Source organism: Mycetomoellerius zeteki, unplaced genomic scaffold (assembly GCF_001594055.1).
Source record: "Mycetomoellerius zeteki isolate Tzet28-1 unplaced genomic scaffold, Tzet1.0 scaffold168, whole genome shotgun sequence".
Lineage (NCBI taxonomy): Eukaryota > Metazoa > Arthropoda > Insecta > Hymenoptera > Formicidae > Mycetomoellerius > Mycetomoellerius zeteki.
Window position 1 is genome coordinate 296,015 of NW_017256633.1, and position 24,289 is coordinate 320,303.

Below are 24,289 nucleotides of genomic sequence, written 5' to 3' on the forward strand. Positions count from 1 at the left end.
ATGTATTTTTTTGTAACTGCCAAATGTGTAACTGCCAAACGTGCGCATTGGCTAAAATTCTAGGCCAACGTTATTTCGTTTGAAAAAATATTAAAATGTTTTTATAACGAATGTCATCTAACATTGATATTAATATTGATAAGTGGAAATAGAGTTTATACACATGACAGGATAATGTCACATTGGCTAATGTGAGGTGTATTGGCCATGTTGTCTTGGAACTGACTTTAGAATTTATTCAGAAGCGATTGAGTAAATTGTCAAGCGTTAGCAAATTCCGATCATCATTGTATAAAGGTGATCAACTTTAAAAAAAGGATTTGGTTACTTGGCAATCAGTATGATTATTGCCGTGATACGAGTTGTGTTATTTAATTACAAAAATATGTTTGCGATTTTTGCACTTCTTCTGTTTTCCGTGGTCTTCGCGTCTGGTAAGCAATTTTACTCTTAATAATTTAGCATACCGATAAAAAAACTATCATAATGAGAAAAAAGTGTTTGATATTTGGTACTATAATTGCATAGTAGAATATAATTATGATTAGGAATTCTATTTTTATAATTATTACTCCTATAATGTTAGTAATAATAACTTATACAAATATTAAATATTTTTGATAGGTATATAAAACCATAAATATAATTATTATTACTAACATGTTATAGCAGTAATAATGATATAAGAAAAGGAGCTCCTAATTATAAATATTTTACTATATAATTTTATAGTCATAAATATCAAACATGTTTTTTTCTCAGGATATTTTTACTAGTAATGATTAAATTTTTCATCAAGTGTTTAACTTCGTTGGGGGATACTTAACGCTTAGTATAATTGATTTTAGACGAGAGGTCGAACAGAACGGATTTGAAATGTTTTGGATTTGCTATTCATAACGTATCTCTTTCCGCATATTATCCTGTATTTGGAACGGACGATAAACGTAATCATCTAGATGATCTAGGAAAAGAATTGAGGACTCTCCAGGTTTGTAAGCGTGACAGACGCAATGTGGCAAAAACGACTTACAAACTATTCTCTCTAATATATACGAATTCATTTTAGGATTATATTGATGGTCGCACTCATTTCGTTACTGTTGCTGGTAATTTAAAATCTGGCATTTCGTATGGAACGAAGATATGCATAGAAAAATTGAATGAGCAATTCGGGAGACAAATTCCCCTGCAGGTGTGTAATTATATTATGTTTGCTATATTATAAAATATGATACTCGGCAATGATGTTTCTCCATGGCATATATTGAAAATATAGAAAGAATAAAATAATATTTATTTAATTTCAGATAAGGGACCAGAGTGACTACGAATACGATGGTCCCAAAGAAGTTCTCGATTTCTCGAGATTGGAAATTTGCGTCAGAACTGAGGAGGATACTTACGATAAATACCTCAATGACTTTGTTACTGTTTATATAGAATAATCACATGGAAATTATGTATTTGATTTGATTTATGGATTTGTTAATTGCTAATAATACTATTAATTTAATATTTTATAATAATTATAATAATTATAATGTTATACTATATATGGAATTGAATTAAACCTTTTATGTATATATATAAATAACGATTGTTTGGTTTATTTTTACAAATATCTATATATTAATTAATCCGATAAAGCGATATACATTAGTATGAAATTACGATGGTGTAAATTTTGACATTTATGGAGTCAAATACATTGTGAATTTCATAAATATTCATTAATTGTTAATTGATTACGCAATCATGATTTATGATCGTTTTGATCGCGACTGATAGAAAAGATTTTCATTACGCATCGTATTAAAAACAATATATATTATTATTTATTGACTTCCGACCAATGAGGCCAAGACTTTATCATTGTGTACAGACTATTTCCGGGACATTCGGTTTGCCAGGTTTGTCGATGTCCAAGAAGCTTGTAATCACTTTTTATTTCATTGTTTTCTACTCCATAAGCAATCAAGTTAGCTACTGCTTGTACCGCCGCTGCATTCGGTGTTCGGTCTAATAAGAAAAACGTTAGAGGAATATATGTTACTTACATGCGATATTAATAACAAATCCATTTTATTTCTGATATTGCTTACTTCTGTAATCTCCAATGATGCAAATTCCAATACTCTTGTTGTTGAAAGGTATAGAATGAGCGCCTTTCTTGCCCCATCCGCGACCCTCATACACGTTTCCGTCTTCACCAACTAGGAAATTATAGCCAATATCGGTCCATCCTCTTTTGTTCATGTGCTCATTCTTGAAACAAAATTTGATAACCGTTATGACGTGCAAGTACATATCATTATTTATTATTAATACTTATATATTTATTATTTATTAATATCATTATTTACTTCTTATTTATAAATTTATTATCTATTAAAACGCAAAATAAAAGAGAATCAATTTTATTCTATTAAAATAGATATGCTTCTGATTTATATAAAATATTGTAAAATATTACTTGAGTTGTATATGGTTTGTGTACGATGAGTTACAGTTAAAAAAGATTTGCCGTTCAAAAAAAGTTTTGTTTTTTGATATATTAATTACCTGGAACTGTTTCACTTTTAATTGACATGCAGCTTGAGTTTCGCAACCGGGGCCAACCGAATGATGAATAATCACATAAGGTGCTGGTTTTAATTTTAATATAGAAGCTTGCGATTTCGGTTCTCTAGCGTTCCATTCTGTTCTAAAAATAATGTTTGGACTATCTGAAAAAACAATTAAAAATGAATGATTATGCTTCATGTAAGTATAAACATTAGCAATGAATTATAATAAATTTTAATTAAATTAGTTGATTAAAATTTAATTCTAAAATTCAATTTAGTTAATTGAGTTTAAAAGAGCTATTATTTTTAATAACCTTTAAATATAAAAATCTATTTTACATCATTGCTTTTTTCTAAAGGATGAACGCGAAGATTTATGAGCCCACATGCTTCTTATTATATCTTCTAAATTTTACGTGAACAGAATACTTTATTGCTCAGCGGATAATATTGTTTCTTGAATTAGATCCTTATAAGAATATATGAATACTAAATGAATGCTATTATAAGATAATTACATGCATGCCTCTGATTTTCACTGGTGATAAAAATGTGAGAATATATATGAAAATATTTATAAATACTGCGAAGAGTAAAAATATTTCTCACTCACAAATTGAAATTAATTTGTGATTATCGTATTTTGGTTTGAAGGAAAAATTATTTGAAATGCACAAATAATGTCAATGTATTGACGTAATAAATTATCAATCTTGACACGGGATATTTTCACAATAATTTATCACATCGATAAATATTTTGCTTTATGCAAATATATTTAACTACTATACTTGTCGCGCAAATACATTATTAATTAATCGATAACAATAAAAGCGTTTCCTCATCATCATATAAGTATAATGAGACATACAATTATTATACATAAGTATAATAAGATAGTTCAATTTATCAAGAAAATACGAAAAGGCCATTAGGATGAGGAATTCATTTTTATTGAAAATTAACTTTTAGTTTTACAATAACTTTATATCTTGCCGCTTACTTGCAATTACTATCACAAAATTAATTTCTATGAATTATCTTTGAAACTAATTGCAAGGATAAGAATTTTGCTAGGCTTACGCAAAATATTCTTTTAACAACTTTTAACATGCACTGTAAGAAATATTTTAAAAAATTGTTATGTTCACAGAGGCACAGAGCGAAATTCACAGTTTAAACTCGCGGTATAAATAATATATTAATTGAATTACTGGCAGCAGTCTCCTGGGCGATCAGTATTACATAGACTGTCACGAAAATTAATGTTGTCGTCGTCGCGATGTACATTTTGACTTGCAAAACGATACTGATGTCATATGCAACTTGATATTCAATACATTCGGGGAGACGCTATTCGCGCTATTTAATGCCACAAATTGTTCGCAGAATTATAGATAGCGCTAACAATCATAAAATTACTAATGGTAGCATTTTACGTCATAACTGTGCGCTATCAACGCTATTTCTTCCGAGATAGGGTTACCATCCATCCTCTTTTCCTCAGATACTATCCTCTTTTTTTAGCGCGTTCGAGCGGATCTTTTAAAGGCATCCGGGATAATTGTGAACGTCCGGGGTTTTAGAAAATCTTCTAAATTTTGTACTTTAATTCCTCTCCCGCGTTATTCTGTATTAGTCCTGACTTACAATAGCTGTAGTAATCTTTAATCTTTAATCTGAAAAACTGATCGATCATAGTTGAATATGAGAAAAATAATCGACTATATAATTGGTCAATTTCTTACATTAAATTAGTACTATTAATGAACAATTAGAAATATGTGAAATAATTATTCGTTTACTGTTCTAATTAATTTTACTAGCCTACATATACACGCATTTTCACATGCGTCCGGGGTTTCAAAGCGAAATGTCCAGGGTTTTTGGTCTGTAAGTTCTAGTTTTGAAAATTTTGATATGACAACCTATTCCGAGGTAGTATATTGGTAGCGTTAGTGTTTGCAGCACTTATATCACTATATGTATATGGGTCAAACGTCATTTCAAGAACCATTATAGTTTATAGTTTCCTGTACATCCAAATTCAATTAAATCACTGAAGAAAAGCAGGGAATAGATTTAAAAAAAAAGGCGGCGATACTTTATATTTATATCATTGTTGATATCATTTATACATTTTGCTAACAATAAGAAATAAATTATTTTAGCACCGTAACAGTTTAAATTCTAAAAATAATGCATATAAATAAACCCTGAAAAATCATAAAAATGAAAAGGTCAAGCCATGTTTAAAAAAAGATCCTCAAAAATTTAAACTTTTATAAATTTAAATGATTATCTAAAATAATATATTATCATGAAAAGCATAGTAATGATTTTTTGTAGAACTTTATAGAGTTTTTTTCAGAAATAAGCGTAAGAGAAATAAACAGAAGATAGCGTCTCCTCGAACGCACCCAATATATGTATATAAAGCACTTTTAAATAAAGATATTGTACGGGGCATGATCTCTAACCACATGGCCTATAACAGATATGTATACGTGTGTCCATATACATGCACATTTGAAGTAGTCTCCGATCGGGATTTCCCCGCGAATCCATTGACTTGAAAAAGAGGGAAAAGACTAACGGAAATTTTAGCATCGATAATAGTGCTTAAATCATTTAATTGGAATGTTGACTTATACATACATATATTTACATCTTTTGTGACCAAATTTATATATATTTTATTGTACACAAATACTGTTATATATAGAACTATGTATTATTGGCTAATAAGAAATGCGAAACAATACAACAACGAGACAATAGATACATTTTAAATGCGTATAATGAAAATGATAAATATAAAAGATAGTATTGTACATCATTCATATGTTACTTAAAAGAGAGAACAAGGTTTTTTAAGGAACAGATAACCGTCATTAATCACACAAATTGACCTACTAATAAGATAACGCGAAATTATTGATAAACGCGTTCTAATAACGTTTCGATTTGCTCGCGCTTTGGTCAAAGCTTTTGATTAGCACAAACAGCGAAACGCACTACGAAAATCTAACTTGGACTCTTATCTCTTCTGATCTTTCTGAACTTTGCTCGAAAAATAGTATATGATGATGAAGTTGCGATAATATTACATTATGCACGATTATCTTATCGACGTTATTTTACGTGTCTGACAAAACAGTGTTTTTATGAGCGTTCTCAGGAGATAATCTTCGTGATTGACTAACAGTAAATTAACGTTTTTTTTCCAGATTTACTACCCGGAAGTATTTAAATCATCCATCATTGGCGCTGATGAGAGTGAAGAACGCAGTATGCAGGTCAGTTCATCAGATATAATATGTGTAACGCAAATTCCAAAGAGTGGTTTTGTCAATGCGTCAGTCGTAAAATCATTTTTCTAAAAGATATATGTACGATCCTCTCGTTTGTAGTAGGTATCAATATTAATTCAATCATTTCAATGTCCGTGAAATTTGCGGTCATAATTTACATTATACATGTTTGAATGTATTTACATATACATTATAGAACAGAGTACCTAAGATGATTTTATCAGAGTAATCCATACGAAATTATGCCAAAGACAATTGTACGGCATCGTGCTATTTCGATTACCATTGTCGTTAATTAAACCCGAAGACCATGACCTTAGAGCATATATTGTTGCAACGAGCATAGCCATGTAAAAGAACGGCTCGCACGCGAACCAAGGTGAGAGTGACATTGATCTTGTCGAACTTGCGTGAGAGATACAAAATATTTATGTTATATACTTTAGAATGTCTTGTTTGATTTTTTAACGATCTGGAACGTGTACATTACGTGTACGTAAACTTTGAGTTTTAACTAATGATAATTTTATTGTTACGTAGTTTAATTGCTATGACGTATATATGTTAGTGCGGAGAAACTAGTATACGAGGTCACTTTGTATATCGGAGGAATCACCTTCGCGAGACAGAGAAAGTCATTTTTTTTTTTAAACGACTGTTCACGGCAACGAAAATATTTCGTAACGGTAATAGTAGAGGTAGCAACGGTTATATCCAATGTTTACAGCATATCGAACATACTATTATATATACATAATATAAAATTATAAGCTTTGCTTATATACTAAATAGCGTAAGCGGATTTCTAGAAGCTAGTGATAATCACGCGAATCTATCAAGCTCTTTTTATAAACGAGAAAAAAAAGAAACAGAAATATACGGCAGTATATTTCGACGTAAAATACGACTGTAAAGCCGAGATTTATAGTCGATTCTTATATTTAAGACTGTCTTAAATACAGTTTTAAGATGTCATAAGTCAATCACAGACAGAGTCGTATTAACATTTTAATATGTTACTTAAGACGGTCTTAAAATAAGAACAGACTATGAATACCGGGCCTAAGTATTCTTTTTAATACACGGAAAAAACGGTTTTGCTAGATACAGAAAATAATTTTATTTGAATCATCAAAATAATTTTTATATACGACGCTCACTGCAGGTTACTAGAATGCTCAAAACTTTTTGCAGCATTTCTCATCATGCTTAAGTTTTCCACATAATTATTTTGATAGTTCAATAAAATTATTTTCAAATCTGTATTTATATCTAAATTTTTAGATAGTTCAGTAAAATCGTTCTTTTTTTGTAAAAATGAAATTATAATATAATTTATAAAATTATAATAATTATTAAATTATAATAATTTTTTTTATCGTACTTACAATCCTTTGTTAATTAGGATTCGTTATAATTATGGTCGACATATTTGACAAGGACTTAGAAATGCCATCATAGAATAACGTTCGCTTTGCTGTTTTCTTCTACAGTATTATCTATCGACTTTGTTGTGGTGCAGGTTGGACGTATGTGAGGTTTTGGGTTTGCAGTCCAACGGGGAAGGTTAACTACGAACTTGTAAAAAGTTTCGCCTGGGCATTCCGTGTCTCGCACTTGTCGATGACCAATCACGTTGTAATTCTTTCTTATCTTGCCGAGTGAAACCCCATGAGCTATCAGCTTATTCAACGTCTTCAGGGCGGCCTCGTTCGGAAGAAAGTCTGCGAAATCATACATTTACGTGCGTCACAATGATTTCTTTGACGCAGAAGACGATACGATATCTCAAGGAAGATGTCTCAATATGTTGTTTTACACAAAAGATTAATTGTTTTAGTAAAGTCAACTTGAAATGACACTCTTGGATTTTTAAGTTGGATTCTAAGGATAATTTATCCTTCATTTATATATGCAATTTATTATTTCGTAATTGTAGTACGCAAGAGACTGGTGTAAAAGAAAGAATCATTTTCCAATAAGAAAAATTTGACAATTATTCTCAACGATTTTTCAAAAATTATTAATTTTTTCTCAATGGAATGTTATTTAATTTACACGGAAAAAATAGTTTTGCTCAAGTAAAATTTAGCTAAATACAGATCTAAAAATAATTTTATTGGATTATCAAAATAATTATGTAGGATGCCTCGGTTGGTTGCTAGAGTGTCAAAATTTTTTTGCAGATTACTCTCATTATGTTTATTGTCCTACAGAATTATTTTAGTAGTTTAACAAAATTATTTTCGAAATTGTGTCAAGCTGAATTTTTTAAATACTTCAGCAAAATTGATCTTTCTGTGTATTATATATATCCGATAATATATCAATCCTATTTATTCTTAATTACCGGTGAAGTCTCCTATGATGCATATGCCAATACTCTGGGTATTGTATCCAATTGCATGCGCGCCAGTATAATCCCAACCGCGACCCACGTAAACGTTACCGTCTTCGCCAATGACGAAATTATATCCAATGTCCCACCAGCCTCGCTCATCCAGATGCAAATCTTGATATTTTCTAACGATATTAGAACACGTCTCCTGATCCCGACAGTACCTAGGTATACCGCCATGATGGACCACCACGTATGGTGCTGGTTTTATTGGCATGATCTCGAAATTGAGACGCTTTCTGGCTTTCCATTCCTTTCGGCCGATAATTCTTAGGCTCTCTGAACGCTGAGAATCTATTTATTACAGATAAATTATTAATAAATTATTTCCGAATTAAATTAACTCTTCGTAGCTTAAACGATCTTAAAATACGGACGGAAAGATTAACATGTGTAAACTATTGGTGTGCTCAATTGCTATTTAAATACATTATAGATTCTTGATAATAATAATAATAATAATGATATAAAGAATTATGGGTTTCCTGCATTGTCGCGTAGAATAGGTAACATAGAACTTGGTAGATATAAATTGGAGTTAGCTAACGACTTAGCACGAGCAAGCACATTTTCAGCAATTAGTTGCGCAATTGCAAATATACTTCTATCGTGCAGAAATTATTTCGTCCTTGAGATACGATGATAGATTGCCTAATCAGATTTCCAAGTTGTAAAATACAATAATTTCGGCTCAGACGCGTCCTGCAGATGTAGCGGAAAACTTTGGAAAAATACTGACTAGTCATCAAAGCGTTTTTGTTAAGAGGAATGCAAATTGTTTGTTTACTGCATCGCACGTTTTATCTCGAACAATTTTATTTTTTCTGAATATACGTTCAATCGCGCAAATGAACTTTATACCGGCATCATACTATACGGTTTAACAAGGCGAAAAATATAAAATTATAACTTAAAAAAAAAAAGAAAATTATGTTTTCTCTTATACGAGCATATACTGTAACAATTTCGAAATATTATAATATGGTTGATTATCCTTGTAGAATAATTTTCGTGACATTGCACAAACTGGTATCGTAGAATGTTGTCATATTGTTTAGATATAAACAACTGCATTTTAATTTTGTATTGAGCGTCGTAACACTGTTATGAAACTAGATATTACTTAGGCACTAGTTACTAACAACTCCGTTGTAAATGTAGCTGCTTTTAGCAAAAGTTGCGTAGTTGTGAGCCATGTATTTATTATACTTATACTTATCATATCTAACCGTGGACTTCATATTATGACGATTAAATACTTTAGGTTGCATACAGAAATGACTCACAACAATTAAATACACGCCAGTGAAACTCAATTCGGAAGTTCGCAGATCTCTTTCAACTCATCGACAACGGAATAAAAGTTAAAAGTCGAATAAAAATTAATTTGTTGCGGATGTTTACAATATTTTTTATTACATATTTACATAAATAAAGATATACGCAGGAAATATAAATATAGCTAGCTAGTTATCGAATAGACTGAAAAAATTATCATAAAATTCGTTTCCGTATTGTTTTTTCTTTTTTTTTTTTTTTTTGAGAGGTTCTACTTTGCGCATACAAGAATGATCGAAAAAGAACCATTAAAGACTTTATATAAAAGAACAATAAAAACACAAATAATAATTAAAAAACCTACTTTGTTGTAAATAATAGGGAAGATTATGACACCCAAGGGCACATGTACCTTGTTACATGTGTCCCTGGATATCACAATTTCGTCTATTATTTACAAAACACGTGACACACTAATTATTTTTTTAATAATAATAATTTTTTTAATGTTAGCAACTCTCTCAGTTATATTACTTCATGCGAAAAATAATATAACTGAGCGATCGATATATTAAAAATCTCATTATTATTAAAAGAATAATTAATTTGTCCCAAAGTATATATATTATGTTCCTCGCTATTACAATCTTCTCTACTTACATATTATAAATAATACAAAAAGATTGCTCTTTAAATTTGTTATATGTATTACAAATCTTCTTATAAATATCTACTGCGTGATCCACAATATTATTAATGTCGCGTGATTTTCTTTGCCGTAGAAGAAACTACGTAGAAGAACTAATTCTGAAAATATGATATACTTTCGATTTCGATATAAAATCTCGAGTGGCTTACCGGTTGCATTGATGAAATTCGTGTTGTCAATGGGAATGGCGAGCACTGCATGCTCGAGGAAACCAAAGAGGAGTACGAAGGCATGTAACACCGATAAGTGAATGAAATAAGAGGACAACCTCATCATGGTAATTGACACCTTTACAGCGCGTGTCAAAAGTGAAACTGGATAGTCATCATGATGCCGCGTCCGCTTTTAAACGAAAATCCAAATGGCAGCCGGGAAGTCCCCTCGGATGAAGAGTCGCACGTCGAGAACCAACCCGTTTGGTAATCCCTTAACCCTGTCCCCTCTTCAACGCGTTTGTCACAGTGACTACAACATTGACAATGACAACGACTTCGACGAGAAGTGACACTTGTTCGAGTATTCCACTACCCTGTATTCCGAAAATTTACACAATATCTGTATCATTCTGATTGCTATCGAAACGCAGAAGAAAACAGCATTGCATTGTCTACGCGATAAGAAATCGAACATAATAATTGGCAAAGTGAGTGAATAATGGAGCGACGAAAAATACCGTGAAAATAATTACATAAAAAAGAGGGATGACACTGGAAAGCTTTTATGTCAAAATAATAAATATGTTATTAACATTCATGCGTTAATATATTCTAAGAGATTGGAAACAGAAAAGTGCTGAAAAAATTCATAAAATAAGTAATCAAAAATTTGTAAAGAATAAGCAAATGATGCCTGTTAGAAAAAAAGATCATCTTTTTTTTAACTTAAGCTTAATATTTATAACGCGGTTATTTATGAATTAATGTTTATTTCTACCAATGCAAATTAACTTTGATTTCTGTTTAATTTACTGTGTCTTTTTCTAATGTTTAAAACTGGAAAAAAAAATAAGAAAAAATAAAAAATAAGAAAAACTGCTTAAAATTAACCTACATTAATAAAAATGAACATGAATGTGCTGATGTCAGGTTTAGGATTACTTGTAGGTATATGACAGAGAAAAGAAAGAGAGTTATGAAGTCTTGGTACAATATTGATTCTATTTATTATATTTATTTTCTTATTTATACAATTTCTTACGTTTTTTTTTCTAAGCACAGCGATTACGTTATATGAACACGATTCGCACGGTCTTATCAAATGGATAGTGAATTTCCGATAAGTAACGGTATCTAGAAGTTACGTAATCAATTGATATAGCGCAATTATACAGAACACATGAAATTGATTTATTTAGTGAATTCGGCCTTTCAATTATTTTTTATTCTCGTTGCCTTGATCAACAATCCAGAAATTTTAATAAACAACATCAGCATATAATTTATTAAAATATCTACGCATTTCTACATATGAATAACGTTAATGACTTGACATTTTCATGGCATTTGGATATCTGATCCATAATCTGCCACCTAATAATATATTTGTCTTCTGATAAGAATGCATCGAACGATCGATGCAATTGGTATAAATACGAACTACGCTATCTTCAAATTGGTTCTATTGAATTTGATGTAATCTGATTTATGATTCAAATGTAAGTAGTGAGATATATTTTTTTTCTAGTATTATATTGCCCGTAATTTTAGGAAAATGAAATCATAATTGCAATAATGTGAAAATAATTGAAATAGACGAAGACAGTGTTTTGCATTCGATAATGACAATCACTTCATCGAATTACAGTAGAAAAAGTACACATCGTTCGGTATACATTTTTATTTTGTTTCTGTTTGGAATAATAACGTCAACGTATAACGAAGAGGCACATCTTGTTTGTGAGCGTATGATCTAGAGATAACACTTTATTCACGAAAGGCGTCGAATGACCTTTGTTTACTCGTTGTAGCTGTCGACTAATTATTTCCTGCGATCGTTTGTCATTGGCGTAATTCTTACGACTCACGATATGCTGCGTATCGAGGTTCTATTGAAAGAACGAATTGTGCTTCCTAGATCGATAAGAATATAAAATATCAATAAACTTGTTAAAAACGCGATATGCTACAGAATTTATCTCGAGTTCCACTACTGCATTAAACAATACGCGGATAATTATATAAAAAATAGGTGACAGCTAATGCAGCACCTGATTACTATAGAAAAAAAAAATAAAAAAAAACGAAATAGAAATTGCTTAAATAATCATGATAAAATTGTGAAAATTGACGTATAGTCGTGAACATAATGTTAACATTGTCAAAGTAGTAAAAATTATATATATAGTGAACGAAGATATTTTTTTTCCAGTATAAAAATGAATGAGAACGAGTGACCGCCTTATAATAATTTAAAACAATCGAACAATAAAATTCTTTTGTAAATTTTTTAATTCCTTAATTATCCTAAATTTTTTAATCCTTTTTTAATCCTTTTTTAATTCCTTTAATGAATGACAAAATTATTGTTGGGAATCAATGTTACCAGAAACGATATCGACGATTAAATTGACAATGGAAAAATAATACCGATATAATTAATGACTTTGTTCGAAAAATTGTCTGATTATGGAGCAACGATAAGCTTTACTACAGAATTTTATCACGTATACTACATTATTGTAAGAAAATGGGAGAACGCAACTCTTTCTTTTTCTTGTAGAAATAAATTGACTAAATATATTGGCCTTAAATGTATTATTTTGCAAACACATTTTACAACAAAATAAATTTTTCAAATGAAAGACAAACAATTAAGTTTTCAATAGCAGTTATTGTAGTTACATAAAAATAATTCAAATTGTGATTTAAAATTTAATTCTTCAGTGGATCTATTTGGCATCAATTCAACTTGCTCGAATACTTGTGTATTATAAGATATTTAATTTTTTAAACTCCTAAGTATTATATAATATTGTTCTTGGAATACACGAATGTAAAAATTTCACGACTATATTCCAGATGTCGTGATTCTCCAAGCAAGTTTTGAAGTTTGAAAAGTGCAGATCTCGCAGTTTTCTGACTTACCATCGTAGATATACTGAAACGTTGGTTGGTGCAGAAAGAAGACAGAGAGGATGTATCTGCATTTTACATGGAAAATGTTTACTGGCGCGTTTACGACACCTATACGTACACGTTGAACTATAATATAAGCATCAGAAAGAAACCTGTGAGAGGATGTAAGGGCCTTTCTCCTGTAACCATAAAATGCCGCCGCGCATTACTGCCCTCTGAAAAAGTGGATGTAAACTACACAACAATATCAATTTTTTTGTGGTGCTCCTGATGGAAATAAATCGCTGAAATAACTAAAATCTATCAAATTAAGACTCAGACTTCCCTCTGCCTATATTCACAGTCAGATCTTATATTTAAGATCGTCTTAAATACAGTCTTAAGATGCCATGAATCAATCAGAAAGTATTAGCATCTTGGGACATTCCTTAAGATGGTTTTAAAATAAGAACAGACTATGAATACCGGCCTTAATGCCTATTGCACACTGGATACGATGAGAAATCAGCGACGAGCGATATCCAATAAAAATTCTGCTTTGTATCGTCACGAGCATAAAAGCAGAGCTGTCATACGATTCAAAACCGATATGTAATAGGTGCGTTCGGAGAGCCGCTATTAGCGCTATTTGTGTCATTCTATCCTTGTTTCACGTCTAAACAACGAAGATAGAATGACAGAATAGCGCTAATAGCTGTAATTTTTAATCTGTAATTTTTTATTTTTTCCAGCTTTGAACACAAAATATACCAGCGACAAATACATTAGCATATATATTTTAATCGTGAAAAAGGAATTTTTATTCTGTGAAACCATTACGAAGAAATTCGACAGGAACAAAAACATTAAAAACGCTAGTTTTATCGGTAATACAGGCGGCTCCAGCATCCCCTTAATCGGAGAATATTAAAAATGTAACGAATAGATTATTTTACTCATTTTGTAATATATTAATATTTCGATAGTTAAATGATCGGCGCGTGACCTTGGGGTTTGCATGGTGCGAGCGGGCGACATGGGGTGACTCGGGGTGATGCGGCGCGTCACGTTTACGCGCAGTTACCGCGCAGTCATTCCCTTACCGATGCTCGTACAGATGGGTAGTCGTGTCGCGTGTCGCTCTTCTTCACATTTCTTTTTGAAACCTTATCGCGAAGAATGCCAAATATAATACGAAACGTAGTACTTTATAAATACTCAGTATACGATTATACGTATACTAACTTGCACGTTAAATTTGAATTATTTATAAAAGGATCGACATTACAACCGTACGTGTATCACGGAACAGATATTTTGTACGGTTCATTCATTTGGAATGAAAACGCGATGGAAAAACAGAATTTATTACTATTTCGCGATAATTGCGGACGACAATTATTTTTGTTTAACGTAAAATTTTTCTCTCGCTTGAGTAAAACTCTCGATTATTCTTCGAACGATGTCACACGAGTAATAAAAAAAAACAACGTTATAATAAATAGCCTCATGCAAATAACGCAATTTATGCGATTCCTACTTTCACAATTAATACAGTTTGCGTAATTAATAATTTAATTAATTTTTCGTGCATCATTCGTGATATGATTCGTATAAAAAATTGAGCGTAACTTTAGAACTATTTGTCGATAATAAAAAAGAGATTTCCCTTTTCTATTCTCTAGCTCATTCCATATCTTACAGACATCGCAATAAGAGATTCAGCCCTTTTATCTGCTCTGAATTTATTTCGCAATGGTGGCAAATTGACATGTTTTTGATATTCATTTCTAAAAGTTAATCGATAATTGCACAGTAGTATGTATAATAGCTGTATATTACATTTTTTCAGATGATATCTTCCCTCTCACGGGTACACCTTGACGTGGTGGGAGGGCTCAGTACCCAGAGGATATACACGAAAAGAACGATTTTTCTCAAGAATATAAAAATTTTCGGATCTATCTGAATGATATATCTAGATAAAATTTTAGATGTTGAGTAAAATCGTTCTCTTCGAGTAAATCTAACGACGGGGAAGCTAACGTACCCTCGTCGCCGATTTAAATAAAAGTGAACGAACCGCAGCCGGTTCGTCGCGTCGCGCGTTTGTTTCGGGAGTGCCGTTAAAGTTATATCGGACTAATGGACTTTTAACAAAACCTATTCGATCAAATTCTAATTCGACAGTGGAATCATATCTTCGATGTTTCGACAGGAAAGCGAAACTCTCTTTGAGACGTTGCTGCTTAATGCAGGTGACCGGTCACTGGTGCAACGCTCTCACGCCTCTTACGAGGTGAGGCCGGCCGTGTAATGTCACGTGAGTGTTCGCGCGGTTTAGCAACTACTGTTGCTGTCGGCTAATTGAGGACACGCTCTGTCTGTCGGCAAACGGTTCGGCCCTTAGCGGTAAGAAGCGATTGATTGACTCGGATTCGTCTCTGCGTCTATTCTGTTACTCGTTATACAGTCGTTATGAGTTTATAACGATTGCATATCGCGTTACAGAATTTCGCTGATGGTCGCCCAAAAAGGAGTTGTATAACTCTGGTCAGGGCGATCATTTCTCTGTGTTTATCTACCAGTTAAATCGCGTTTAATCTGACTTGGTCAGAGCCTAGCACTTAGTAGGATCTTTTTTTAAAGACCTAGCTCGTGACGAGGGGTTGGATCCTATTTCCTGAATTGTCTAAATTGTTAGACTCGGCAATGGGTACCAACTTTTCTCTTATTAGAGGTGCTTGTCACGTCTACCAGCCTCTTTGAATCGCTCGTGGTACAGCACCACTTGTGTCACACTAGAACTAGTGCTAGGGCGTATGCCTGAGCCAATTTTAAACGTGATTTTGCGTAAATCAGAGGCGATGGACTCGATACGATCGATTTCGTCTTCTTTCGTGTCGGGCTTAACTCTTGTTCGATATTCATCGTGTGTTTCGCGTGTACTCGTCGACATGCAGTGTTGATTCCACCGATCGAAATGGAAATTACAAATCATTGGTTTTGTAAACGTGAAATACCGTAGTGTCGCGCGAAAGACTTTCATAAATAATTAGTCCGCGCGCGATTATAGTGTATTATTCGCGAGTGTTTTACGCGAGTGTCCTGTGCGAGAGGATGTCAACCCGATTCTGAGAGGAGGAGGAGGTCTGGCAGAGGCATCAGGCACCGGCGGAGCAACCTTGCGGTAAATATCATTTTTTACTTATGTAACATTAGTATCTTTCTTCTGTTTATTTTTGAGTCGTTTTATTTTAATGATTTAAAAATGATAATATTAAAAATAATTAAATAAGATTAAAAATGAATATAAAAAAAGGATTATTTAAAAATTATTTTGAAATTTTAAATATGTATTTTTAAGAAAATGTATAATTGATTTTATAAATATAACGGAATGGTAAATTAAAAAATTCGACCCTTATAAGAATGATATATTTTGAAAATTATATGATTATTTTCAAGAGAACTTTACATTTAGTAAATATTTTTTAATCTTTATTGATCTTTTTGCTCTGTTTTAATTTGGATTTTATATTCTTTTTGTTACAGAATCGTCGTAGAGATTTTGTTGATATAACTCCGCTGTTGCACATCGGGTTGGTGAGTGATAAATTAATGTTTTTATTGTTTTTTTTAATATTCTCTGATAAATAGGCTTTATTGCATGGTTTTTGTTTTACTTCTTACATTCGTTACGCGCACTCAGCTCATGAATATTTTAGATATTTCAATTGTGTTACAATAAGCGATTATTAATTTGTAATAACTATTTGTTACACAAAATCCGTGTAATAAAGTCTATTTACTTTGGCTTTACTACAAATGCTTTACAACAACTACAATGGCTTTTTATTACTTTGAATCGTATAATTCTCTCATTTTCGTCTTATTCCGCATTCTTAATACGGGAAATGTAACAGGTAAATTATATTTAAATTACATATAATCTTCAAATGTATGTGCTATTTATATATATTATTCTATTTAGCTGAAATTGTTTCATAATTTAAAATAAATTCTGCATTTATCTTTATTTAAAGGATATGATATATTATTAATTTTTATTTAATTCTAAATCACCAAAGTGGGCAATAAAAAATTGAGATATGTTGGCATGTCAAAAATATTTCACGTGAGCAATTATGTAAAAAAAACTCCAATCTAGTAAAAACCTCTTTTTACTTTTTGCCTTTTGTCAGCACATTGCAATTGATACGAAATATTTGAAATTATAAAATAAATGTCAAATATGTGTCACAATATAATTACAATATCACATTAAGCGACTCGGGCCGCTAAAACAAGATATAAGAAATTATTTAATTAATTCCGCGACAAAATACACTAATTGGATTTTAGTTTATTTCACATAATATAAAAAATCAAAATTGTATTATGTTTGTTATACTACAGTTATATTAATTGTTACATGTAACTTGATGTTTGCTGAGAAAAAGAGGACCGCCGTTAAAAAGCGGTTAGTGAAGGGCCTTTTCAGGTTGATTCATTTAAATTTTCTTTACAATTTTAAATTAAATGTAGTTTGTTTAAAATTAGAAGAGTTCCAACTTTATTCGTATTGCAAATTCTAAGATAATAAAGTAGCGTATTGATTGGTCCGCCATATTTCAGAAATTTCCGTCTTATATTTGAATACCTACATATGTGTTACTTTTAAATTTTAACAATGTAATTAAAATTAGATATTTTAAAGGTATTGACAAATAAATTTCTTACATTTGGTGCGTTCGGGGAGTCGCTATTAGCGCTACTTCTGTCATTCTATCTTCGTTACTTATTAGATGTAAAACAAGGATAGAGTGCAACACAAATAGCGCTAATAGCATCTCCCCGAACGCACCTATTTATACACATCGGCTTTGAATCGTATGATAGCTCTGCTTTTTTGCTCGTGCCGATACAAAGAAGAGTTTTTATTGAATATCGCTCGTCGTTGATCTCTCATCGTATCCAATGTGCATTAAGGCCGGTATTTATAGTCTGTTCTTTTTTTAAGGCCATCTTAAGTAATGTCCCAAGATGCTAATACGGCTTTCTGATTGGTTCATGACATCTTAAGATTGTACTTAAGACGATCTTAAATATAAGATGTGACTGTGAATACAGGCAGAGAAAAATCTGAATATTAATTTGATAGATTTTACTTATTTGAGCAATTTCAGCGATTTATTTCCATCAAGAGCACCGCAAAAAAATGGATATTGCTGTGTAGTTTACATCCACTTCTTCAGAGGGCAGTAGTTTGCGACGGTAGTTTGCGGTTACAGGAAAAAGGCCCTCACGTCCTCTCTCAGGTTTCTTTCTGTAAACACTAATATTTGTAGTGAGTATAATATATCCACAATTCTCGATTTTGTCTTCCAATAATTGTTACACAATATTATTCTGTGAACATAGAACGGAATAGAACTAAACAATTAATCACAAAAATTGAAAATCGTGGATGTGTTACCCGCCGGAAATATCAGTAGTTACATGTAGTTCAACGTATATGTACAATTTGTGGTACATTGACTTAATAAACGAGTTCTATCTAAATGGATATGTCCACTCTTCTGTAATGATATATATCTTATTTGGGGGGCACTTTAATTTTACCCCAGAGACATATGACTTTTTAATTTTTTAAATCAAACTTAGCGAACAATGTTCAAATTTCGATTTGCAGAAAGTGCAACCGATATTGATGAAGGTATGGCTAATCATATTGTTGTAATAAGACACATGTCTGTCGTAATTTGAGGTTAGAGCGTTATAAAATTGTTTTCCCGCGAATATTCAATTCACATCTTTCAATTCACGAAGCATGCATACAGAAAGAAGTTATTTATCTAAATAATTTTAGCAGATAGCGAACAGAAGGATAAATTAGAATGGATTTCTGCTTCCAAACTTGAAATGATTCCCGAAGAAATCGAAGCAAAATATGAGACTTATTATACAGAGACCGAAGTGTTTTCTGGTTGTAATTTAAAATTAATCCGTTCCGATAAAGTAACGCAGAATTTAACTGATCAAAATTGTCAGAATATTATTGAGGCCGAGTCGAAACATTCCGATCTCATTCCAGCAAAATACGAAGGTGATTTTTGCAAATGAAAATTTATTTTTGAATTTTTTTCCTTAGATTAATTGCTAATAATTTAAATTTTATTCGAATCTCCTTGAAGTTTCGTTAATATGCGCTTTAAAAATTATAATTGTGCAATTAAGGTGGTTTAAAAATCTGGGAATGCACATTCGATTTGGGCCAATACATATTGGAAAAAGAAATTGAATTGAAAGACAAACTTGTTATGGATTTAGGATGTGGCGCTGGAGTGATTGGCCTTCTGTCTCTTCGTAAAAATTCCGTCGTCCATTTCCAAGATTACGTTCGTATGATTTATAATTGTCACGCTGAAAAGTGGGCTGTGATTAACGAAATAATTTTTTGTAGAATGCCGAAGTGCTAAAATCCGTGACCATACCAAACGTGGTATTGAATTTTGATCGTACGATTATACTGACGAGATGCGAATTTTATGCCGGGGATTGGGCTTCTCTCGCGACATTACTAGACGAAAGTAAAAAGTACGATTATATCTTTACGAGTGAAACGATTTACAATCCTGACAATCACAAAAAATTATATGAAATTTTTAAGAGAAAGCTAAAAGCCGATGGTGTTGTGTGAGTACATTGAATTACTGATATGATGATATCTCATTTTTATCATTAAAATTTAAGTTTCGCAACGGGTAATTTTTATCAGATTTGTCGCTGGAAAAACCTATTATTTTGGCGTGGGTGGTGGAATGAGACAATTTGAGAATCTCATTTTGAAAGACGGATGCTTCGGCGTCGAGTTGGTGTGGAGAAGTCAAGATGGTGATTAATGATTAATTGTAAATATATTTTCTCTTCGTTGGTTCAACCATATAAACTGTACATATTTCAGGAGTAAACAGAGAAATTCTGAAACTCACAAGGAAACCGCATCAAGAACATCACGTCTAGTGTGTAATATTATTGTCTTCATAATACTGTGAGATATCGCCTTGGAATGTTGCAATTATCAGCAATAGCGATAGATATTTCTGCAGCGAGATTTGCTCGAATTTCTTTTTTTTCCTTTTTTGTACATGAAAGTCGTTAGCTCTTCTATTCATTTATTATCAATAAATGTTGCGACCTTTTTTTATGGCGAGAGTCTCTCGTATACCCATCCATCCTGTCCTTTATGCACGAGAATATTATCTATTTCTTCATTCGTTTTTGGGCGTCTGAAAAGGATTCTGTCGTGAAGACGATCGCTCTGACCTTGCCAAAATTCTACGAAGTGTGGCACGATGAGATAACCGCCCCTGAAATAAGATATCTGACATAGTAAATGATCTGATCTTTATGTATAAACGATCTAAATTTGAAAACATGATTTTTATACATGATAGATGCACGACACTATTAATCCACGAGTCTGTCAGCAATAATAAATGTATTAGTACTGTGAAAGCGATATATGGCATGCCATCGCACGTGACTACTTAGGTATTCTTCTTTGGTTTTATGTTTTTCGTATAAGAAACATTTAATCATATTCGGAATAGTTAATTGGAAAAACTAATTAATGTTTACGCTCATGCGTTCTCCAATTTTTTAAAATGATTTACTACCCATTGTAGTAAACACCAACTAGCAGTGGCGTAAGAGACATTAATGTTATAATTTTATATTAAACAGTATAAATATAACACGTGTACATAATAGTTATATTGTTGAACGTGACATTGACGTTATGTTAGTTGGTATTTATTGAGTAATAATGCACTAATTATTTTTTAATTATGATGGTGGTACCTACCAACAAACAGGTCTTTTAACTTGATTCTCTGGAAATTTCGCGAGCAGTTCCTTTTCTTTATTAATAAGGGTTTGTCGACCAGCGATCACACTACTCTGCTTGCTAGCCAAAGATCCGATCTGGTTCTTATACGGTCGACTTTGAAAATAATGATCTGAATCTTCCGCTGAGGTTTTCTTGGCGATACCTTCGATACGTACCTAAAATAATTAGTAGTAAATCAATAAAATGATTATGATGGAAGAATTAATTAAATGCTATTGTAAAAAATAATTTTAATTCACGAAAACTTGGCTATTTATGAGATAAAATATGGTGTAAAAAACAATGAATATCATACACTTCGTCTAAGAGATTCCCAGTAGAAAGTTAATGCAGCATGCGGGTTTTCAGCCTGTAAATAAATCGAATAATACAGAATTTGTTTGTCTTCTTGATATTAAAAAATATCAATTAAATATTAAAAAATGTCTGAATTAAATATCTGAACTCACTAATTCGCGGCCCTTCCTGCTGTCGTAATTTGTGTAAAACTTGAAACCTTCTGTGCCGAAGCCTTTTAGCAACAACACGCGCACGGATGGTACACCATCTCTGAAACAATTGCATCATAAGATGTGACAATGTGTTGATAATTAGTTGCATAATATTTTCATAGTCCATTAGCTTATTTAACTTTTTCTTATTTTTCTTTTACGCGATTTAATGTTTTTGTTAATTAACAGATTGCAAAATACTGCTAATTATATTCATGTAAACGTTTTCTCTTTCTCAATAACATACATAACGTGTGTCTATTTATATTCAATTTTATTACGAGATAATTTTTAAATTAAAAAAAGAAAAAATATTGCCTTGTTGCTGTCGCGAGAAGCATCGCGTTAGGCTCCAAAATTTCCGGAGTATTGCATGCCTCCTCAAACCATGCTTTGAATTGTCCAATAGGCTCCTTGCTAATTAAATCATCCTCCGTAAAGATCTCATGTTTATCTTTGTATTTTATTCGCATATCTGTAAAAAAAATTATATGAAAGTTAAAAATAAGTAGGTTAATAAATTTTCCAAACAAAAAATATTTTTGAATTTTGGAGTATTTTTTAATAACCTCTTGATTATTATTTTTCATTAATGATTTTATATTAATCATTGATTTATGATTAGTTATTAATTGTAAAAAGCGTCCCGTAATATACAATATTACGAGAAAATGAGATTTCACAAAAATAGATTTCGACGGTAAGAAAAAAAAACGGCTAATCAAGATTAAACTTCATAGATATTGATACATAAATATTTATTAGGGGAAATCAACAAGTAAAATAAATTTATTTGTTCCTTATCTACAATACACATTAGCAAAATGTATATACAACATTATTTCACAATGTAGTTCGTCTTCGAAGGTTTGTGCTGCTGTCGAAGTCACGTATGCACCGCTTTCTAAACTTCAAGATAATTGAAATTTTTTATTAGTCACGTAGGGCTTTCTTTAGGCACAATTCCGCCAATATATGATTAACTTTAATTTCCGTTCAAATTTATTCTTTATCTTATTTTAAGAATTAAAAGAAGAATTCTAAGAATTAAAAGAAGATAAACAGTAAATTAAAACCGAAATTAAAGTTCATCTTACATTAATGGAATCGAGCCTTAATGGTCTAAAGTGTCTGAACCATTAGGCCCGTCTAATTTTAGCTCCGGAGCCAAATCGACGTAAAAAAAAATCCATTTAGTTAAGATTTCGAGGACTGTAAAGTGTTGATACGCGTCTGCTGAGTGATGCTTATCAACATTTTACAGTCCTTAAAATTTTACTCACATTAAATTTTTTTTATCGATGACGCGTTTTGGCTCTAGAAATAAAATTTTTTTTTCTAATGCTCGGTTTCTTGATTCAACTTGTTTTTTATCTTTTTTTAATCCTTAGAACTAGAAAGAGTAGTTGAATCAAGATTAAAGTTTATCTATATAGATGGAAAGGGTCATTAGAGTCCAGAAAGCGGTACCTACATAAATTCTTTCAAGGGCAGCCAAAAACTTTTTTCGTAAACAGAATCAGAAGTTTGTGTAGACTCATCGTGTGTAGACCGTAGACTTTTTTATGGTTAAAAAATTTTAATTTTTGATTTTCAATCAATTCCAGTTTACATTGCAAAAATTTCAGAAACCATTTAAAAAATTGAAAATGAAACGATTGAATTATAAATAATATTCAAAAGATATAATAAATATAATTCTCAAAAATATTTAAATAAAAAATGTTTTTTTTAATTAATTGTAACTGTTTGTAATGCAATATCAGTGATAAAATGCATTGTTTAAAATGTAAATGTTTAATTTAAACCTACTTATGCACTGTAAAAAATGACATTTTACTTAATAACGAAACTTTTTGGACAGCCGATACTTGAACTATTTTTTCTTTTGTAATTTGAAATGTCAATTTTAAGATATTGAAACATATTTTTTCTCTAAACATTTTTATTTCAGAGTTTTACATTTTTATATGAAAAAGTGCATTTTTATTTCGACTATAATTAGTTACAACATTTATATACAATTTTTTATAAATATACAACTCTATAAATATTTTCTAAAGATATCGAAATATACGTAAAAATCGTTTAATAATTTTTATATACTTATAAAAATGAAAATTAACCCAAGACATGAAAGACATCATATGTTGTAAAAATGCCAAAAAATTTTTTGCATTATTATGTATGTAATAATAATGTAATAATGTTTGGAATTATTTATCCTTCCGATAATTTTATATATATAAAATATTTGTCACGATACACAAAGCAAACATTAGCTTATTACATAATATTATACAAAATTGACAGCTCTGGATGGCGGTTATTTATTAACTTACCTCCAATATCAACGGTGTAATTCTCACTCCGGAGCGACATGATGTTGCACGATCGTGTATCCAACCGATCCGACTGCTTAGCGACAGAACAGATGACCGATCTATGGCACGAACGAAGTGCGACTGGTGGCAAAACGCGCATGCATAGAACGCACCGGCCGTCAAATCAATACAAATGGAAAAAGAAGCGGTCTCGTCAATGTTATCTTGATGTAGTAA

General features: G+C 31.5%; 5 protein-coding genes across 6 annotated transcripts; 2 read left to right on the forward strand and 3 right to left on the reverse strand.

Moving 5' to 3' along the window:
* Positions 1 to 385: 385 nt before the first annotated feature.
* Positions 386 to 1,457, forward strand: LOC108721368 (uncharacterized). Its single transcript, XM_018445889.1, has 4 exons — positions 386 to 434; positions 849 to 991; positions 1,070 to 1,195; positions 1,311 to 1,457. The coding sequence occupies exons 1-4, from the start codon at positions 386 to 388 to the stop codon at positions 1,446 to 1,448; spliced, it is 456 nt and encodes a 151-aa protein (XP_018301391.1). The 3' UTR covers positions 1,449 to 1,457.
* Positions 1,458 to 1,597: 140 nt separating this feature from the next.
* On the reverse strand, positions 1,598 to 3,948 carry Pgrp-s2 (peptidoglycan-recognition protein S2). Its single transcript, XM_018445869.1, has 4 exons — positions 3,785 to 3,948; positions 2,566 to 2,729; positions 2,106 to 2,268; positions 1,598 to 2,022 (listed from the first exon to the last, which is right to left on the reverse strand). The coding sequence occupies exons 1-4, from the start codon at positions 3,858 to 3,860 to the stop codon at positions 1,835 to 1,837; spliced, it is 591 nt and encodes a 196-aa protein (XP_018301371.1). The 5' UTR covers positions 3,861 to 3,948; the 3' UTR covers positions 1,598 to 1,834.
* A 3,320-nt stretch (positions 3,949 to 7,268) lies between these two features.
* LOC108721359 (peptidoglycan-recognition protein SB1) lies at positions 7,269 to 10,924 on the reverse strand. Its single transcript, XM_018445879.1, has 3 exons — positions 10,419 to 10,924; positions 8,235 to 8,576; positions 7,269 to 7,608 (listed from the first exon to the last, which is right to left on the reverse strand). Exons 1-3 carry the CDS (start codon positions 10,543 to 10,545, stop codon positions 7,340 to 7,342), a joined length of 738 nt encoding a protein of 245 aa, XP_018301381.1. The 5' UTR covers positions 10,546 to 10,924; the 3' UTR covers positions 7,269 to 7,339.
* A 7,661-nt stretch (positions 10,925 to 18,585) lies between these two features.
* Positions 18,586 to 20,351, forward strand: LOC108721373 (histidine protein methyltransferase 1 homolog). Of its 2 annotated transcripts, none has more exons than XM_018445899.1 (6): positions 18,586 to 19,041; positions 19,195 to 19,431; positions 19,563 to 19,723; positions 19,789 to 20,021; positions 20,104 to 20,219; positions 20,290 to 20,351. In XM_018445899.1, exons 1-6 carry the CDS (start codon positions 18,996 to 18,998, stop codon positions 20,346 to 20,348), a joined length of 852 nt encoding a protein of 283 aa, XP_018301401.1. In that variant the 5' UTR covers positions 18,586 to 18,995; the 3' UTR covers positions 20,349 to 20,351. The 2 variants fall into 2 exon arrangements, with proteins under 2 accessions (XP_018301401.1, XP_018301402.1); XM_018445900.1 differs by having other exon boundaries at positions 19,198 to 19,431.
* LOC108721375 (pyridoxine-5'-phosphate oxidase) lies at positions 20,226 to 24,232 on the reverse strand. The gene is made up of 6 exons (XM_018445901.1): positions 24,071 to 24,232; positions 22,047 to 22,203; positions 21,687 to 21,786; positions 21,533 to 21,586; positions 21,193 to 21,392; positions 20,226 to 20,695 (listed from the first exon to the last, which is right to left on the reverse strand). Exons 1-6 carry the CDS (start codon positions 24,210 to 24,212, stop codon positions 20,530 to 20,532), a joined length of 819 nt encoding a protein of 272 aa, XP_018301403.1. The 5' UTR covers positions 24,213 to 24,232; the 3' UTR covers positions 20,226 to 20,529.
* Between the last annotated feature and the right edge of the window lie 57 nt (positions 24,233 to 24,289).

What these genes read in the sequence shown, in the direction of transcription:
- LOC108721368 (XM_018445889.1), top strand. Translation starts at nt 386, where the DNA reads ATGTTTGCGATTTTTGCACTTCTTCTGTTTTCCGTGGTCTTCGCGTCT. An exon ending in TTCCGTGGTCTTCGCGTCTG is followed by an intron (nt 435 to 848) that starts GTAAGCAATTTT and finishes AATTGATTTTAG; the next exon opens with ACGAGAGGTCGAACAGAACG. An exon ending in GGAGACAAATTCCCCTGCAG is followed by an intron (nt 1,196 to 1,310) that starts GTGTGTAATTAT and finishes ATTTAATTTCAG; the next exon opens with ATAAGGGACCAGAGTGACTA.
- LOC108721375 (XM_018445901.1), bottom strand. Translation starts at nt 24,212, where the DNA reads ATGCGCGTTTTGCCACCAGTCGCACTTCGTTCGTGCCATAGATCGGTC. An exon ending in TTACACCGTTGATATTGGAG is followed by an intron (nt 22,204 to 24,070) that starts GTAAGTTAATAA and finishes TTTTTTTTACAG; the next exon opens with ATATGCGAATAAAATACAAA. An exon ending in GCAGGAAGGGCCGCGAATTA is followed by an intron (nt 21,587 to 21,686) that starts GTGAGTTCAGAT and finishes ATTTATTTACAG; the next exon opens with GCTGAAAACCCGCATGCTGC.
- LOC108721373 (XM_018445899.1), top strand. Translation starts at nt 18,996, where the DNA reads ATGTTCAAATTTCGATTTGCAGAAAGTGCAACCGATATTGATGAAG. An exon ending in CATTCCAGCAAAATACGAAG is followed by an intron (nt 19,432 to 19,562) that starts GTGATTTTTGCA and finishes TGTGCAATTAAG; the next exon opens with GTGGTTTAAAAATCTGGGAA. An exon ending in CTAAAAGCCGATGGTGTTGT is followed by an intron (nt 20,022 to 20,103) that starts GTGAGTACATTG and finishes AATTTTTATCAG; the next exon opens with ATTTGTCGCTGGAAAAACCT.
- LOC108721359 (XM_018445879.1), bottom strand. Translation starts at nt 10,545, where the DNA reads ATGATGAGGTTGTCCTCTTATTTCATTCACTTATCGGTGTTACATGCC. An exon ending in GAATTTCATCAATGCAACCG is followed by an intron (nt 8,577 to 10,418) that starts GTAAGCCACTCG and finishes TGTAATAAATAG; the next exon opens with ATTCTCAGCGTTCAGAGAGC. An exon ending in CATCATAGGAGACTTCACCG is followed by an intron (nt 7,609 to 8,234) that starts GTAATTAAGAAT and finishes ATGATTTCGCAG; the next exon opens with ACTTTCTTCCGAACGAGGCC.
- Pgrp-s2 (XM_018445869.1), bottom strand. Translation starts at nt 3,860, where the DNA reads ATGTACATCGCGACGACGACAACATTAATTTTCGTGACAGTCTATGTA. An exon ending in CGCCCAGGAGACTGCTGCCA is followed by an intron (nt 2,730 to 3,784) that starts GTAATTCAATTA and finishes TTGTTTTTTCAG; the next exon opens with ATAGTCCAAACATTATTTTT. An exon ending in TAAAAGTGAAACAGTTCCAG is followed by an intron (nt 2,269 to 2,565) that starts GTAATTAATATA and finishes TTTTGTTTCAAG; the next exon opens with AATGAGCACATGAACAAAAG.